The sequence below is a fragment of the Meles meles genome, chromosome 18, assembly GCF_922984935.1.
Source record: "Meles meles chromosome 18, mMelMel3.1 paternal haplotype, whole genome shotgun sequence".
In the NCBI taxonomy this organism is placed as follows: Eukaryota; Metazoa; Chordata; class Mammalia; order Carnivora; family Mustelidae; genus Meles; species Meles meles.
In genome coordinates, this window is record NC_060083.1 from 42,834,828 (window position 1) to 42,852,435 (window position 17,608).

Below are 17,608 nucleotides of genomic sequence, written 5' to 3' on the forward strand. Positions count from 1 at the left end.
TGGCTGGAGCTCGGGAACCTGGGCTCAAGTTCTAGCACGGCCAAGAGCAGCTAAGAAACCTCAGGTGAGTAGTTTAGCTCTCTGAGCCTCAGTTGGCTTACCCGTCCAGTTGGTGGGAAGGGCAGACTGACTCGTCTTCAGGCTGTCCTCCAGCTTGATTTATAAGTTGTGGGGGGACGGAAATGGGGCTAAGGAATTGAATTTGGTTTCCTGGTGGAAACTTGTGGAAACTTTTTTGTTTTAGCTACCATGTATTAAGCATTTCTTAATGATTATCAACAACACTTCCAGAAGGATTTCTAAGCATTTGACATCCGTGAATTTACTTGCTCCTCAACAATAGTCCTAGGAGGTAGGTGCTATGATTTTCCCCATCACACAGACTAGGAAACCGAAACACAGACTAAGTAAGGAGCCCGAGGAGCTTAGCTGAGATTCAAACCAGGCAGTCTGGCCGCAGAACCCCTGCTCCTCATCACCATGTTCCACATTCCAGGCGCCGTGCGACATGTTTGCCAAATCCTCTCCATCTTGCAGTTGAGAAATCTGAGCCTCAGAGCAGTTGAGCAACAGCTGAAGGTCACACAGCTGGGAAGCAACAGAGATGAGGTTCCCAGTCAGGCTTCAGAGGTCCACTCTCTCCCATCCGCTTCCCATAATCCTGCCAGACCCTCAGGCCCCCAAAGCCAGCTGATCCGGTATTCTTATATTGCAAAGTCTCTTTAAGCAAGTCAGTTCCTCCTTCTGGGCCTCAGTTTCCCCATCTAGAGGCTGATTGGGGTGGACCTGCGGTCCCTTACAGTCCTGTGAATCCATGATTCTTGGGGTGTGGTGCTTCTGGCTGTAAGGGCAGAGGTGGGCCCTGGGGGTGCAGCCAGGGAGGATGGGGATGGAAAGAAGGGGGAAGCTACAAGAGACAGGAGGGGGGCCGTGGGGGCCATGAAACCAGTTCATGGGAGCAGTTGTATGAAGCAGATGATGGACAGAAAGGGAGAGAGAAGCCTTGGGTGCTGGGGCAGGGAAGCTCCCCAGTGAGTTTGTTCCTTCTTCCTAGGGACCCCCCCAAAGTTCAGGGTAGGCCCAGGAGAGCGCTGGGCAAGGGAGCAGGGGCCAGGCCAGTTATGAGCCGAGATAGAGCAGTTTGGGGAATTAACATGGCTGGGGTTCTGTTGTCTTTGTAAATACTCGGAGATGTCCAGTTATTTTAGAAAAATGTATCTGAAGCCGAGATGGCTTGTTTGTGTGGATGGCCTGGCTTCCGGCTCATGAGTGTGCCCTTGAATTCCTCCCTTCAGGAACGGAGGATCGGTTTCCTGCCCATACCCTCATTAGGATGTCCATACCAGTGGGCTCCATGCTCCTCTCGGGGACCCCACAGGCGCTCTGGGGTCCTCCCCGCACCCCACACTCGTGCACACACATCTGGAGCTGCATGTTTTACTACTCAGCACTGCTGTGACAAGCACCACCCCCCCTGGCTGCACCCAGGTCAGCTTCCTCTTCCCGAGGGCCTGCTGGCCAACAAGTCGTGCCCAGTGCAGCCCATGGAGGAGGCGAATGTCCTGTGCTGAGGACCAGAGAGAATGGGCTGCATCACCAAGCAGGCTCTCTGGAAAATGTACACTATCACCTTTACCCGAGTATCCCCTCCCTCTCGCCCCCTGCCAGGCCCCCAGCTGTCGCTGTTCTGGGCCCTTCAGATGCCTCCTCGTGCATCACAGCTTTGGGCTAACCTCCTCTCTGGCTTGGAGGAATCAGGGTTCCGGGGAGGCGTCAGGGATCCCAGGGACATGGATCTATGTTGTGGGCAGTGGCTGTTCCCCGATCCCTGCCCCTCCATGATGGGTCACTGGACATTGGCTATTGCTACAACGGTGGTCTCTAGGGTGGGTCGTGCATGAACTTGGCTTCCAAGCAAAGGGTGCAGTCTATCACACGGGTGCCATGCCCAGCCTCCTTAATCCAGCATGCTGTAGTCTGGGTGCCCCGGGGGGAGGCGGCCCTCCCTCTAAGAACCATTGTGGGGAGCTTGAAGGGACTGACAAAGGGTTATGGGCTCTAGTTACAGACCGAGCAGGGACCGGACGAGCTGACCAGTGAGTAAATGTTGCTAAAGGTGAGGGAAAGCTCCCTGCCATTGAGGTTTTAAGGACAGCTTGGGTCTCTCCAAAGCTCAGCTCATACCACGTCTGTGGGTCACTGCTGGTGGCACAGGCTTGGGTCCTCTCCTACGAGTTCTGGAAGGGCATTTGCAAGTTGGGCACCCTGTGCTTTCCCTCCCCCTCCCTCTTTCAGCCTCCTGGGATGGTGTCACAGGAGGGACTTGGAGCATAGCTTGGCAGACCCCACGGCTCTGATCATCTCTCCGAAATGAAACCCAGGGAGAGGAGAGAAGGGGAGGTGGTCGGGTGGGAAGTGGGGGCTTGGAAAACAGGGACATACCCATTTGCCATTTACTGAAAATGTCCACCCTTTCTTTTAAAGCTGTTGTTTCCGCAAAGGAAAACTTGTATTTGTCTGTGAGTAAACTGCGCTGTCTTAATGAACTGAAAGCAGGACAGGATGAGCGTTTTTTTGTCCCTATGACTAAGAACAAAGGGCAGCTCACTGGCCTTCAGCCGTCAATACTGTCACCACTCCACTCCCCGCCCCCGCCCCCCCTCCCACCCCCCCCCCCCCCCCCCCCCCCCCCGCCGTCCAGGTCCCTAACCTCTCTGCCTGCCCTCTCCTCCTTCGGAGCAGAGCTGAGACCCGAGAAGGGCTCGCCGCACGTCATCTGTGCCCCAGAGTCCTGGCCTGGAGCGTGGTTTTGGCCGGGCAGAGGCCGCTGGCTTGGCCCGCAGGAAACACCATGCCCCTCCCTGAGGAGAGCCTGGGCGGGCAGCAGCCTGATGATGAGAGGTGGCAGGTGCTGGGCAAGTGTGGTTTCAGGGAGGTCTGGAGCCTGCCATTCCTTGGTGGCTCAGATGACAGTGGAGAAAGAGACGGAGGGAGGAATTCAGGGATTTTTGACCAGCTGGCATCCCCTTTCCCTGCCAAGCCGAGAAGTCTCCCCACCATCTCAGGTCTCAGAGACAAAGCCTTGTTTTCTGGAAGACCTCGCCTCAGCCCTCGACTCTCAGGGAGGATGTCTTCCTGGATCAGAAGGAGTTTCATTCAGAGGACTTGCCAGGCGCCCTTCTCCGGTCCACCTGTCACCAACTCTCCCTTCACTCCAAGTGCGGGCTGTTTCCTCACTTCCACTCTTGGTTCTTGGTCTGGGGGACGGCAGCCTTGGTTTTGGAGTGTCGCAGGATTTCGCGCAGCTTATTGGTCACAACGCTTTGGAACCTGGGTGGAGGTAGCTAGGGCCAGGGGTCTGGGCTGCTGTAAGTCCTCTCCTGCCTTTCCCTCTGCAGCATTTGGAGCCCGAGTCTCCTGCTGCTGGTCCAGTTCCCAGGGCCCTAGGGCCCTGGGAGAAGTCCCTCTAGTCCGGGTGAGCGCCACCTACGGGGAGAAGGTGGTGGTGGTCTCTGCCTCCACGCTCATGGAGGATCGCCGGGTGTGGCGGCAGGAAGACCACTGGCGGAGCCGTTCCTGGCTCAGGCAGCCCAAGTCCTTGAAGAGCTTGAAGAGGTCATTCCTGAACTTGACACCAATGAAGGCATACAAGAAAGGGTTGACGCAGCAGCGGACGCAGGCCAGGCTGTAGGTGATGTCATAGGCAATGTTGAGCTGCTTACTGAGCTCACAGCTGCCGCTGCCCGTGATATTGAAGTTGGCCACCGTCTGGGCCAGGACCACCCCATTGTAGGGCAGCTGGAAGGCGATGAAGACCACGACCACAGCGATGATGACCTTGATGGCCTTGTTGCGCTCGAAGTTGCGGGCCTGGAGCAGGGTGCGGATGATGACGAGGTAGCAGAAGCTCATGGCCCCCAGGGGGACCAGAAAGCCCACCACCATCTGGGCCACCTGGATGGTGATCAGGTCTTCCACGTGCTCAGTGACAAGGGAGCACCGCAGGGCTTGCTCGCTGCTGCTTTTCTGGAGGCCGCTGTACAGCAGCTCTGGGGTGGACAGCACCATGGCCAGCATCCAGATGCCCACGCAGGACAGCTTGCTGATGAGGAGAACACGGGCACGGTGGCGGTGGGCCGAGACGGCCTGGACAATGGCCACGTAGCGGTCAATGCTGATGCAAAGAAGCAGCAGCATGCCGCTGAAGAAGCTTATCTTGTAGATGCCGAAGATGATCTTGCAAATGTGCACACCAAAGATCCAGGACTTGGCTGCGCTGTAGGCCCAGAAGGGAAGGGTCAGGAGAAAGAGGATGTCGGCCATGGCCAGGTTGAGTAGATAGGTGTCGGTCATGGTCTTGAGCCTCTTGAAATAGATGTAGGTCAGTATGACCAGCCCATTGCCCAGCAGGCCCATGAAGCAAATGATGGTGTACATGAGTGGCAGGAACCAGGCTTTAAAGTTCCGCACGTCTTTCTTGAAGCATACGGACTCGTAGAGAGTGTAGTCCACCGTGGTATTCTCTCCGATGTAATCATCCGTGACCTCATCTTGGCACAGGCACACCTGCGGGGGAGGGAACAGAACAACGCCATCCAGCTTAGCCAAGTGGGATCCAGCTCAACTCAACTCACCTTGAGGCCCCGGGATTGCCCAGAGCAGTGGTCCTCATTAGGGGCATCACCCACAAAGCCTGCGAATTCTCGGGTCCCACCTGGGACCTATGAACCCGGAATCTCCGGGGGTGGAGCCCTGGGATCTGTTTTTTTTAAACTTCCCAGGTGGTTCCCTGGCTTAAAACTGGTGCTTCCCCAAATTTAACATGCACATGAATTACCTGGCCATCTTGTCAAAATGCGTGTCCTGATCGGACAGGCTGGGACCTGAGATTCTGCACTTCTAGTAAGTAGCAAGGGTCTGTTCTCACCAACTCAGAGAGGCTCGGCATTACATGCCCTGACGGTGGACTGGAAATCATCTGGGCTTTGAGGTCCCATGAGCCTCGGGCCACATAAACACACTTTATCTCTGAGCCTCAGTTTCCTCATCTGTGAGATGGAGACGACTATAATCTCCCTCCATGGCTGGGGTGAGGTGCTTAACCTCGGTTCTGGCGCCTGGAAACTCCAGGAGAGGAGGAATATGTGTCTTTCATCCTGAGCCTCCTTTTAGAATCTGCTAGAAAGAGTTTTCCAGGGAGCCTACAAAGTACTTTAGCTTTTGAGGGGAAATCCATGTCGGGGTTCAGGTGGAGGAGGGCCTGGAGCCAGAAGGCAGATACTCTGTTAAGAAGCCTCAAAACCCTGGTTTGGGGCGAGCTGCTGTGACCCTGGGTGATGAGTGACTTGCAAAATTCTACGGATCCCAGGGTCTGATGTACGGTGCCCGGCATGCAGCAGGGGCTCCGGCAACATGTGACCAATGCCAGTGCCCATGGCACTGAACTGTACAGCTATGACGGGGTGGAGGGTACCCTGCTGGGCCACTGCCTCCTCAGCCATGATGGAGTCCTCCCTGTATCCCCAGGAAGAGCATGGAGCTCCGTTGTCTCCTACTTTCCCTCTGGGTTCCCACCCTCTCCCCCACCTCTCTGTCTCTCTCTTCCTCCCAGTCTCTTCTGGCAGATCCCAATCAGCCCGGCTCAGCGGCTCAGGGCCTTTTTTTTTTTTTTTTTAGCCCGTTTGTAGGGCAAGCTGAAGTATCAGGCAACCTGCTGTGATTTTATCAATGAAGGAGGGCGTGCACCCCTGCACCCCTGCGCACAGGGACAGCTGAGCCTCTGTAGGCTGGCAGCTGGGCTACGGGGCTGCCGGGGGAAGCTCATGGCCCCTCTTCTGGGAACTGGGCTCTGGGCAGCTCACAGTGATGGGTTTTCATGCACCTGGGGAGCTGGAGGGACTTTAGAGACCAGGAAAGGAAGGCTTTTGGAGAACTTCGTTCAAGGTCACACAGCCAGAGTGGAACTCGGTCTCTTCCCCTCATCCTGTCTCTGTCTTTCTCACTTCCAAATCTTGAATTTATCACTGTCACAGAACGAGGACAAAATAATATCCAAGAGCCTTTTCTCTGGGCACTGCTATCTTGAGAAAAGTTAGCGGCACCCTCCTTTCCCCTCATCTGGGCATGACTGCAGCCTGGGGGTCCTGAAGAGGCTGGCTGCTCTCAGTCTTAACCTATGGTAAGTCCCAGGGCTATAAGTCTGGTGTCCCCAGACATAAGGGGTGTATACCCAGCCTTTATGAAGAGTGCTCCCCACCAGCTTGACCTGCCCTCTTTTTCCACCCTTTACTACTTCCGGACTCTGGGCCACTAGGCACGATGTCTCTGCAGCCCACAGCCCCACCACATCCTGCCCCGTCTGAGCCACCCCCATTCCCCCAAGTAAAGAGAAGAATGAGCCCCAGCTGTCCCTCATCCCCTCCCCAATCTTCCATTCTCCACTTCTAGCGATACAGCCCCTCCCAAGTCCTGAAGCAGGAAGAAAGAGGGGAGGGAGTGGTAATGGGGAAAGGGGCCAGGCTGTGGGCTGCGGCCCAAGCTCCGGGGGGCCTCTGGGATGGGGTTTTGGGAACAGAGCCCAGCTTGGGGCCTGCCTCTGGCCGGAGCTCCTGGAAAGCTGCCCCTCTGGCCTCCAGACTTGGGGAAAAGCCAAATTCTGAAGGCCTGCCTCTCCAGCTTTGGACTTGGCCTCCCCCTCCCCCTCCAGAGAGCTCCCACCCCCAACCAATGGAAGAGAGTAGGCTATGAGTTACAGTTTCTTCTAACTCCAGAGCTCGGTGGGGCCAGCTTTCCTGTTTCCATTTCTGGGACTGAGAAGCAGAACAGTGTAAATTGGGAGACTTGGCTCCTGCAGAGTTTGGGGACCTATAAAGTATGTACACCCCCCTACCTTCAGTGTCCCGGGCCTCATGCTTTCTTCTCTCCCCACTAAGTGGGGTTCAGATGGGCCTCTTTATTTCATAGAAGGGACTGGGGCCTCCAGGGGAGGCTCTGGCTGGACACCGGGGCCAGGAGACAGCTTTGGGGTCATAGGATCGTAATGAGGCCACCAGACCACATGTTCTCTCGGGTCATGTATGAAGTTTTGCACGCACGGCTGTGCACACACATGCACAGACTCCAGGAAACTCACAGCCGTTGCTTTGTGCCGTTCCCCTCGACAGACTCAGATGGAGTCCGCATTTCTATATCCTGAATGGGGACGGTGCAAGTGTGGTGGGGGAGAAGGCGGTATCTTATTTCCCCTGTGTTTTAATTTAAGCGGCATCCAGGACATTCGGAGACCACGTGTAGCTTGTAGGGTCACTCAGCAGATGGAGAGGAGCGGCCACTGGCTTAAGGAACAGCGGGTGGGTTTGTGTCTGGGTCTCTTTCCTTACAGCAAGTGCCCCCCTCCTCCATCACCAGGATTCTGGGGGTGGGAAAGGGTGGGCTTGGGGAGGGGGTATGGGGAAGGGAACAGAGCTTTTGTTGGGCGTAGATCTCACCTGGAAAATGACAAGGAGAGCCACCACCAGCAGGCTTTTCATTGGTTTCCCTGCAGGAGACAAGGTGAGAGAAAGTTACTGCTTAGCAGGGGCAGCTCTTTGTTAGGAAAGAAGGCCTCAGGGAGCGGTGGGGGCACTGTTGGGAACTTTCCTCACAAGCCGCAGGCACCTTGTCTGCCTGGAACATCAGAACCAGATTGTGCCTTGAAGCACCTGGCTGGCTGCCCAGCCTTGCCGGCCCTCACCTCCTCTTAGTGGGATCAGAATGCACGGCAGCCCCGGCTCCCCACCCCCTTCCTGGCTCTTGGGAGCATCTTCTGGAGTTGGAAAGCTCGCCCTGGCCCACACTGCCCCTCAAGGCTGAGTTTCACCTGATCCTGACTCCTGGGTTTGAGTGGCCCCTCTCACCCCAGGTTGTGTGGGAAGCAAGGCCTTGAGGGGGGTGATGGTAACTGCATGTGTGTGTGTGTGTGTGTGTGTGTGTCCTGCACTGCTCCTTGCCAGGAACCATTGGGGAGCATCTTTCCTGCATCCGGGTGAGTGGGCAACCCCATCTGCAGCCCGAATGTCCTCTGGGGGAGGCCAGCTGAGGAGACAGGCTGATGCCACAGGGCTAGGTGGAGGAGTGAGGTTATTTCCTGGCATCTCAAGGACGGGAAGGTGCTTCGGGGACCCATCTGCTCCCCACAACCCCTCATTCAACTGACATTCATTAAGGCCAATTTGTGGTTTCCTTGGCCTACTCCCTCAGCCTGTCGGTGGAACAGGGACCTCTTCCCTTTCACCCAGTGCAGGCCCGGAATGAAGAAGGCATCCAGGAACTGTGGGTTGATGAGTGAATGAACAAGTGAGTGAGTGAATGAATGCCCCAGCTTCTCCTTCCGGGGTGGCCTGAGGGGACGTAGTCCTAGGATGGTATGGTACGACAGAGACTATTCTCTGAGGTAACTACTTTTTTTGCTTGACTGAAGTGTGTGTGTGTATGTTTGCTCTTTAACTTGTTTCTAATCTGGGGCCTCTCGAGATGTGGGAAAAGGGAAGACACTCAGCCATGGGAGGGGAGCCTGCCCGGCCTGTGCAGAGCAGGGTCAGAACCTGGGTACATTCTGGAAGTCAGGAGGCTCTCTTAAGTCTGAGCAGCGGGTTGAGACCCCAGGTTAGCACAGGCCTAGTGTGCTGCCGACAGAGGATGGGGCCTTGGACACTCAGTTCTGCTTTGTGGCTGAGGTGAGGGCTGGAGTGGGAACTTATTTCCTCTGAGGGCTGAGCAGGGAGGACAGTGCACGGGGTAATTTATGTAGCAGTCTTATCTCACCTAACCGTCTGGGAGCACCCAGAGGACAGGAGTTGTGCTTTCTGACCTTTGTAGCCCCCTCCCAGGAACCTGACCTTCAGCCTCCCAGCCAGGGCTTGACCCACTGCACAATCAGTAACTAGGACGCCACAGATGAATGCCAAGGCAGGACTTGCAGGCCGGTCACACTTCCAGTCTCAACAGGGACAGGGAAATGCTTGGGACTCCGCTTCAGGCACCTTCTGGAAGCTGGGGACCCTCTTTCTGAAAGCAAGGGGCTCTGCTTCTCGAGAGGGAGCAGATTGCCAGGGATTCTCTGTCCTTGGCTACAGCGCCACCTGCTGGAAGTCTCTCTGCACGACACCCAATTTACTGCACGTTCCAGGTGGAGTGCCTAAGGCAGGGGATTCTGGGCTTGGGGGGGTTCCTGGGCCAAGGAGGAAGAGCCTCAAGCCACAAAAATAAATACATAGTTTTCCCACCTCAAGCAAGTTATATTACACACTACTGCTAGACACATCTTTCTAAGGCAGCGCTCTGATGCCAACTGCCCACCAGGCCTCCTAAATCCTGAGGACCTCTCCCTCCAGCCCTACAGAGGAAGGCCCTGAAGCTTAGTATGGCAGTCAAGCCCCTCACTGTCTGCCTGCACCTGCCTTCCTGGCTATGTCTTCTCTTTCTGAGGACAGGCACACACTGTCCCATTGTCCCCGGCTTGCCCCTGAGTATCTGCAGTCCTAGGTAGGAATAGAGGACTGTGCAACGTCCTAGCTCCCCTCTCCCATCCCCCTTCCTTGCCGAATTACCATGGGAGGCTGCCCTCAAGCCCACATCTCTATCTTCAACACGCTCTTGTCAGGGTCCAACGCACCGCCCATTCTCCACTGACTCATCTTGGTGTGAAGTGCTCGAGGTTTCTTTAAACAGGCACAAATCTTTCGTTACTCTAGAGAAAGCTCACTTTGACTGTCAGTGAGAACCGAGAAACCTCAAAGTTTTGATAAGTCACAACGGGTAGATGCAAGGAGTAAGAACTGTTTCTATTTCACTCCATCAACCCCTTCCCCGGGGCCCTGTCCCATTCCTTTGCCCTGGTGGAGGGGAGGGGAAAGGGGGTGAGACTAGGCTATGTGTGCGTGTGTACGTGATTTCTCATTCCAGGTGTATTGGAAATGGTGGATAAACAAGGATCCGTAGAACCAAAACAGGCTGTTTTCAAGAAAGGTGACCAAATGGGAATTTAGGGGAACTCTGGTGTGTGGCAGGAGCCTGGTCAGTGGCCATGAGTCAGATCATTTCTGTCTGTTACAGAGTCATAAAGCAACAAGCCTTGGGCAGCAGTTTGGGTGAGGCCACTGAAGTTGGGAATTTCAGGGGTTGAGACATGGATGACTTATATGTTGGTATTTTCTGAGTTCTTGGGTTTCTAGTAATAATCATAATGAGAAGAAAATTCCCTAGAACTCCCACCTGAGCCCCCAGCAAGGGAAAATGCTTTCCTGTCTGGGTGGAGGGATTGCTGGTTCGTTGCTCTTCCAAATCCCTAACTTTCATCCCCACATCTCCCAGACCCTCTAGGGAATCATGGCTACCCATTTAGCTGGCCCCAAAAGCCACCCCAAACTTTTTCTTCTCTGGAATTCCTCACCTGCCAACACAACTTTTTAAAGGGAGGCAGAAGAGAGGGAGGGAAGAAGCTGGGAAGGGGTAAGGAAATTTGGAGAGAAGGTGAGAAGCCTGGGGGCTCCCCTTTCAGACAACAGGCAGGGAGGTAGGACGGCTAGGGGAACTTTGCAGTCCCTCTGATATCAACTTCTTTACCCAGTGATAGAATTCAAATCCACTGAGCTCTCACTATGCACCAAATCGTTCCATGTACGATCACTGTCATCATGGTAGGTAGGTACTACTATAATTCCCATCTAGGACTGAGGAAACTGAAGCACAGGGAGATTAGCAAATTTCCCAGAGTCACACGGTTGACTAATAATGGAGCTGAGCTTTGCATCCTTCAGTCTCCAGAAACCACACTCCTAAGCCATCTTTATGTTGCCTCTTAGTCTTTCTGTATCTCTCCCTCATAACATCCTGTGAACGATGCCTTGTGATTCTCATGCTATTCCAAAAAACAGTGGCCCAGAGAGGTTAAGCCACTTGGAGGTCACACAGCTGCTAAGAGATGGCTCTGAGATTTGATTGGAACTCTCACTACCTGTGTCCCCTTACATTTCTCTTGAGTCCTCTGTGTCTAGAGACCTCCATGGAGCGTGACGAGAGTCCTCACTTTCCCACATCCTGTGGGTCATCTAGCTCTGTTGCTCCTGTCCCCTAACATCTCAGAGCCAGCCCCACCTCTGTCCTGACATCAGACTTTCAGAGTTCCTTCTGAAATGCAGCCCACGTCCCTTAACTCACCTGACTGAACAACCCCTCAGCAGGGCCACACAAAATCTTGAAGACTGGTCCTTCCTGTGCCTCTTGCCTCCCTTCTTACCTTCCTCCTTGGCATGGCCACATTCATTACACCTCCTTCCACTTGCTCCTACCTTGTTTCTGTTAGCTTTTGTCGGAGCTGACTGACGGGGAGTCCACAGGCTGAGCCCCCAGGATGTTCTGCTTGGCTACATTGGATTTGCATTTGGATGACTTTTGGGGAGGGCTTGCCTCCTCTGGTTCACTCTGCTCCCCTCCACTTACTACATCTTACGTCCCTTCCCTCATTTGCCTTGTTGGCCCCTGATGGAAATCGAGTCTGCTCTCCCTGCCACCTCCCACCTCCCTTGTTCCTCCTTGTCTGGTTTGAAAACTTGGACATGCCTTTCAAAACCCAACTTAAATGCTCTTCCGACCCATGTTCCATGGTCACCACTTTTCTTAGGAGCGTCCCACGTGCCTCACGGTGACCCCATCAGCACTATGTCTCCCCCTGTCTCAGTGGCTTATGCACCTGTGTGACTCTCTCCCCACAAGACTGGTCATGCCCAAATTCCCCCATCAATGAGAAGTGACTGGAAGAAGGTACCCAAGAGGAGAGATTTTCCCAACAGCTCCCGGAGGCTGCAGCGCTCCCCTCCTTCCCAGCCACGCACCCAGGCCAGGAGGCTTTGGCTCAGCATTCTTTCACCTTCCCTCTGCCTCCATTTCAGACCAAGCTATGACACATAAGTCTCTCACAGGCTCATTTTTTCTTTTCTCTGTTTTGGAGAACTCTGAGGTCTTAAGACTCCTCTCTCAAAGGTGGAAGGGTGCCTGGGGCTGCTCATTCAAATCATGAAAGAGACCAGCTCAGCCCAGCTTCGACTTTGGTGTTTTCATTTTGTGTAACAGAAACTCTGCCTCTTCACCCACCTCTTGCTCCCTGCTGGGCAGACGGAGAGAGAAAAACAGATCGTTCATGGCCCATCCGCCCCACCAACGGCCCCAAGTCTGTTCTGAGCAAAGCTTCCCTCAGTGGCTTCCCTTCCTACCAGTATTTCAGGCTTGGCCGTTGGGGCTCTCTCTCTTGAGTTGAGTGAAGCGGGCGAGAACATCCCTTTCTCCCAAACCAGAGGTTGCCCTCCCTCCCCGCATCAAAGCCTGTGAGGCTAGCACCCCAAACCCAGGTCTGGGGGAAGACCCTTAGTGGTGGCCCAGAGCTGGTTCTCAGAGGACCATGGAGCCAGGGTGCACAGCCCTCCCTGACTCTCTGTTCAAGTCATTTCAAGCCTTGAATTGGTCTGAGGCTTGAAATCAACCATGGCGGGAGAATTTACACTATGGAAATTGGCAAGAACTACCAATCAGCGCCCCTCCCGCTCCAGGGGAGCAGGTTTCCCATTTCCCATTTCCCATTCCCCACGGGGACACACAGAGGTCACAGAGGTCTCCCTCGCAGAGGTCCCACAGGGAGTCAGGAACCGGTCCTCAGTGGGAGATGGCCTGTGTTCTGTGACTGTGGTAGGTGGCGCGGTGGGGGGGGGTCTGGGGAGTGGGATTGGGGAATAGGCTCCTGGGAGGAGAGGATGTCGGAAGAGATTTTAAAAACTGAAATCAACTCAGAGTTGTTGATGTCATTCATTCATTCATTCATTCATTCATTCATTCCACACGCTTTCTGCTCACACCCCCAAAGCCTCTGAGATGGAGATGCAAGGATCCAGTCCCACCAGCCAGGCATTCCAGTAGTGGGTCAGGCGGCTACTTTAACCCATTTATAGCGGATCACTGGGTCCACCCGGGTTTCTGGGTAGGCCAGGGGAGGGGGTAGGCAGAGTAAAGGCAAGAGGCTGTGGTGTGGTGGGAGGAGTGTGAGGACAGCACAGGGCGCACCAGTGAACCTTCACTTTTTAAAGGCAACCTCTTGCGGCTTTGAGGCTGCCGTGGTGCTTCGCTTGCTGGTGAGAATGAACCATCCAGGAACTTGGCCTCTGTAGCCTCAGCCAGGTCTGACTTCATAGCCGAGATTTATACATGGGGTGTCTGGAGCTGGACGTACCCCGTACCCCTCACAACCCTCTCAGAGCTTCTTTTGTAATCCCTCTCATTAAGACCAAGGTTAAATCAGAGGACAGTCTTTTTAAAGGGACGAGTCATCGGCCGGAGCAGAAAACGTGAAGTGGGCTATGACTTCTCCAGGCTGAAAGCCCCATTTTTGTCCCCTTTCCTGTTGCCCACCCAGCCTTTAACCTGCACACGGCGGGAGCTGAGCCAGAGGGATGTGGAGCCTGCTTGCATTTGTCCTACCCCATACTGCGTCCCCTAACCTTCCCTTTGCTCCTAAGAGCACAGAGCTTCTGATCCCTGCTTAGCAGGTGAGAAAGGTAGAAAGCAGAGGGAGGACGAGGAGTGAAAGGCCTGGAGCCCTCTGAGGACTTTTCCCCTGATGAAACAGGTCCCAGGGAGCCTCACCCATCGCCCCAAGCTGAGATGAAGACAGGGGCCATCCAGATCCCCACCAACCCCAGCCCTGCAGCCTTCTCCAGTCCTTACTATTCTAGAAAGACACCACCTCGCTACCCCCACTGCCCCCTGTCTTTCCTCGTGCCAATGGTCACCCCTTTCCCCAGCTCTGAAAGGTTCATCTGTTGTGCCTGGGAGAAACAGGGTGGCTGATTCCCACCAAGACAGACCCTGATTAGTTGGGAGGCTCCCCCGTGCTCTCCATCCCCCTCCTCCACCTCCATTCCACAGGGTCAGGCTGGATGTCAGAGTGACCCCGTGCTGCTCTTTCCCACATGGGGAGACTCACTCACCCAGGTCCATGACACTCTCTGGGCAGCTGAAACCACACAGGAAGGCAGTGCCGGGTCTTGAGCTCCCACTGTCTGGGGAGGAAGTGCTTTTAAGTTCTGAGAGGAGCCACCCTCTTCTCTGCCCCTCCTACCCCAGCTCCTTCCTCCAATCCGACCTCAACCACGGGCCCCACGGTGCCTTTTAGAACCAAGGAGTATGAGAAGGTGACAGTGACACCCCACTCACTGGTCATAGGATCATGAATCATCAGGTTATTTATATTGAAAAAGCCCCCTGTGTAGCCCAGCAGTTAAGGATCCCAACCCAAGGCAGGAGAATTTGGGCCAGTTATTGACTGGACACATGTTTAAGTCTGAATACCCCGGGCCAGGGCATCAGAGGTGAACGAGGGATTCAGTGTCACAGAAAACTACATTTCCCAAACCACTTTGCCCTCCAGCTTCTCAGGTGGATTTGGCCAATGGGAGGAACTGACAGATGATGGAAGGTAGAGGAGAAGGGGGATGTCAGAATATTTTGGACAGCTTTATTGAGACGGAACTCACATTTACATATATATAATTCACCTTTTTAAAGTGTACCAGTCAATGGTTTTGTATATTCACAGAGTTGTGCAAACATTACCACCACCAATTTTAGAAGATTTTTAAATCACCTCTTCCCATTTGTTAGCAATGACTCCCCATCTCCCCTCCAACCCTACCCCAGCCCCTGGTTGCCACCACCAATCTTTCTATCTTTATAGATTTGCCTTTTGTGGACACTTCACATCAATAGATTTATATATATGGCTTTTATGTCTGGCTTCTTTCACTTAGCATCATGTTTTAAAAGTTCATCCTTGTTATAGGTTAATCCACGTCACATATCCTCATTGCTTTTCATGGCCCAGTAATATTCCACCATATGGATATACCACATTTGGTTTATCTGTTAACAGTTCAACCTTTGGATGGTTTCTACTTTGCCGCTCTTATGAATCATGCTGCTATGAACAGTCATGTACAAGTTTTTGTGTGGACAAATGTTTTTGTTTCTCTTGGGTACATACCTAGGAGTGGAATTGCTGGGCCATATGGTAATTCCATGTTTACTGGTTTTATTTATTTATTATTTATTTATTTATTTATGAGAGAGAGCCACACCTAAGGGTGGAAGGGAGGGGCAGTGGTAGAGGGAGAGAGAAAATCTCAAGCAGACTTCATGCTGAGCACAGAGCCTGGCATAGGGCTTTATCTCATGACCCCTGAGATCATGACCTGAGATGAAATTAAGAGTTAGATGCTTAACTGACTGAGCCATCCAGGTGCCCCCCATGTTTAACATTTTGAAGAACTGTCAAGCTATTTCCCAAAGTGGCCTCATGATTTTATATTCTCATACACAATGTATAATATGGTTCAATATATGAAGGATCCTTGAAAAAAACCTGTTATTGTCTTTTTGATTCTAGTCTTCTGGTGGTTATGAGATGGTATCTCATTGTGGTTTTGATTTGCATTACCCTAATGACGTTGAGCACATTTTCATGTACTTATTGACCATTGCTATGTATTCTTTGAAGAAACATCTATTTAAGTCATTTTCCCAGGATGCCTGGGTGGCTCAGTTGGTTAAGCATCTGCCTTCTGCTCAGGTCATGATCGTGGAGTCCTGGGATCAAGTCCCGCATCGGGCCACCTGTGCAGCAGGGAGTCTGCTTCTTCCTCTGCCCTTCACCCCACTTGTGCTCTCTCTTACTCTCTCTCTCTCTCAAATAATAATAAAAATAAATAGAATCTTTAAAAATAAATAAATAATTTGCCCATTTTAAAATTGGGTTATTTATTTTTTTATTGTGAGTTGTTAAGAGTTCCTTATTTATTCTAGACACAAGTCCTTTATCAGATACAGTACTTGTAAATATTTTCCTCCATTCTGTGGACTCTCTTTTCACCTTCCTGATAGTGTCCTCTGACTTTAAAGCATGCAACTTTAAGATTTTAGGGCCCAATTCATTTATTTTCTTTCATTACTTGTGCTTTTGGCATTCTATCTAAAAATCCATTGCCTAATCCAAGTTCAAGAAGCTTTAGTTAATTCTTATGCTTTCTTCTGAGAGTTTTATACTTCTAGTTTTGACATTTAGCTCTGATCCATTTTGAGTTAATTTCTGGTATCATGTTCCCTTCTATTCCCAATATGTTGGAGTTTGTTAAATGCTTTTTCTGTGTCCACTTTCGTTTTTTGGTCCTTTGTTCCATTAAATATAGAAAATATGTAGATTGATTTTTTATCTTGAGCCAACCTTGAATTCCTGGGGTAAATCCCTGGGTCATGGTGTATAATCTTTTTTATATGTTGCTGGATTGGAGTGTTAATATTTTGTTGAGGATTTTGCTTCTATATTTATAAGAGATAATGGTCTGTAGTTTTCTTTTTTTTTTAACTTTTAAAAAAAGATTTTGTTTGAGAGAGAGTGAATGCATGAGTGTAGGGAGGGACAGAGGGAGAAGCAGACTCTCCGCTGAGCAGGAAAGCTTGATCCTAGGACCCTGGGAAGATGACCTGAGCCAAAGGCAGTGCTTAACTGACTGAGCCACTCAGGTGCCCCTGTAGTTTTATTTTCTTGTGACATCTTTGTGTAGTTGGGATATCAGTATAAGTGTAATTAAAGATCTGTCAATTTTGAAAATCTTTTCAACATACTAATTTTTGGTTTTATTGGTTTTCCTTACTTTTTCCTATTCTCTATATCTTTTGGTTCCATTTTTGTCTTTATTATTTCTTTCCTTCTGCTTGATTCAGGTTTAGTTTAGTCTTTTTTTTTTCTGATTTCTTAAGATGAAAGGTTAGATTCTTTATATGAGATCTTTCTTCCTTTTTTCCCAATATAGGCATTTATAGCTATATATTTCCAAGTATGCACTTAGCTACAACCCATAGGTGTTGATATGTTGTGTTTTCATTTTCACTTTTTTTTAAGATAATTTATTTATTTATTTGACAGAGAGAGAGAGGTCACAAGTAGGCAGAGAGGCAGGCAGAGAGAGGGGGAAGCAGGCTCCCCACCAAGCAGAGAGCCTGATGTGGGGCTCGATCCCAGGACCTGAGATCATGACCCAAGCCAAAGGCAAAGGCTCAACCCACTGAGCCACCCAGGCGCCCCTGTGTTTTCATTTTCATTAATCTCAGAGTATTTTCTAATTTCCCTTGTGAGTTCTTAGGCCCATTGATTATTTAAGAGTATGCTCTTTAATTTCCATGTATCTGTGGGTTCTTAAAATTTCCTTCTGTTATTGATTGTGGTCAGAGACTATACTTTGTATGATTTCAATTCTTTTACATTTCCTGAGATTCATTTCATATCCTAACATGAGGTCTGTCTTGGAGAATATTCCATGTGCACCTCGGAAGAATATGTATTCTCCTCTTGGTGGGGGAAGTAGTCTATAGTATCTGGCAGGTCCAGTTCATTTATAATGTTGTTCAAATTTTCTGTTTCCTTATTGATTGACTGACGTGTTGTTATGTCCACTATTGAAAGTAGGATATTTGAAATCTCCAACCAGGATTGTTGAATTGTGTATTTCTCCCTTCAGTTCTGTCAGTGTTT

General features: G+C 51.6%; 1 protein-coding gene across 1 annotated transcript; it reads right to left on the reverse strand.

Moving 5' to 3' along the window:
- Window positions 1–331: 331 nt before the first annotated feature.
- On the reverse strand, window positions 332–14,042 carry CCR7 (C-C motif chemokine receptor 7). Its single transcript, XM_045983947.1, has 3 exons — window positions 14,013–14,042; window positions 7,488–7,537; window positions 332–4,566 (listed from the first exon to the last, which is right to left on the reverse strand). The coding sequence occupies exons 1-3, from the start codon at window positions 14,020–14,022 to the stop codon at window positions 3,487–3,489; spliced, it is 1,140 nt and encodes a 379-aa protein (XP_045839903.1). The 5' UTR covers window positions 14,023–14,042; the 3' UTR covers window positions 332–3,486.
- Window positions 14,043–17,608: the final 3,566 nt, after the last annotated feature.

Excerpts from the sequence above, each read along its gene's own strand:
- CCR7 (XM_045983947.1), bottom strand. Across the intron at positions 4,567-7,487 it reads CTCTCCTTGTCATTTTCCAG|GTGTGCCTGTGCCAAGATGA; the intron begins GTGAGATCTACG and ends CCTCCCCCGCAG.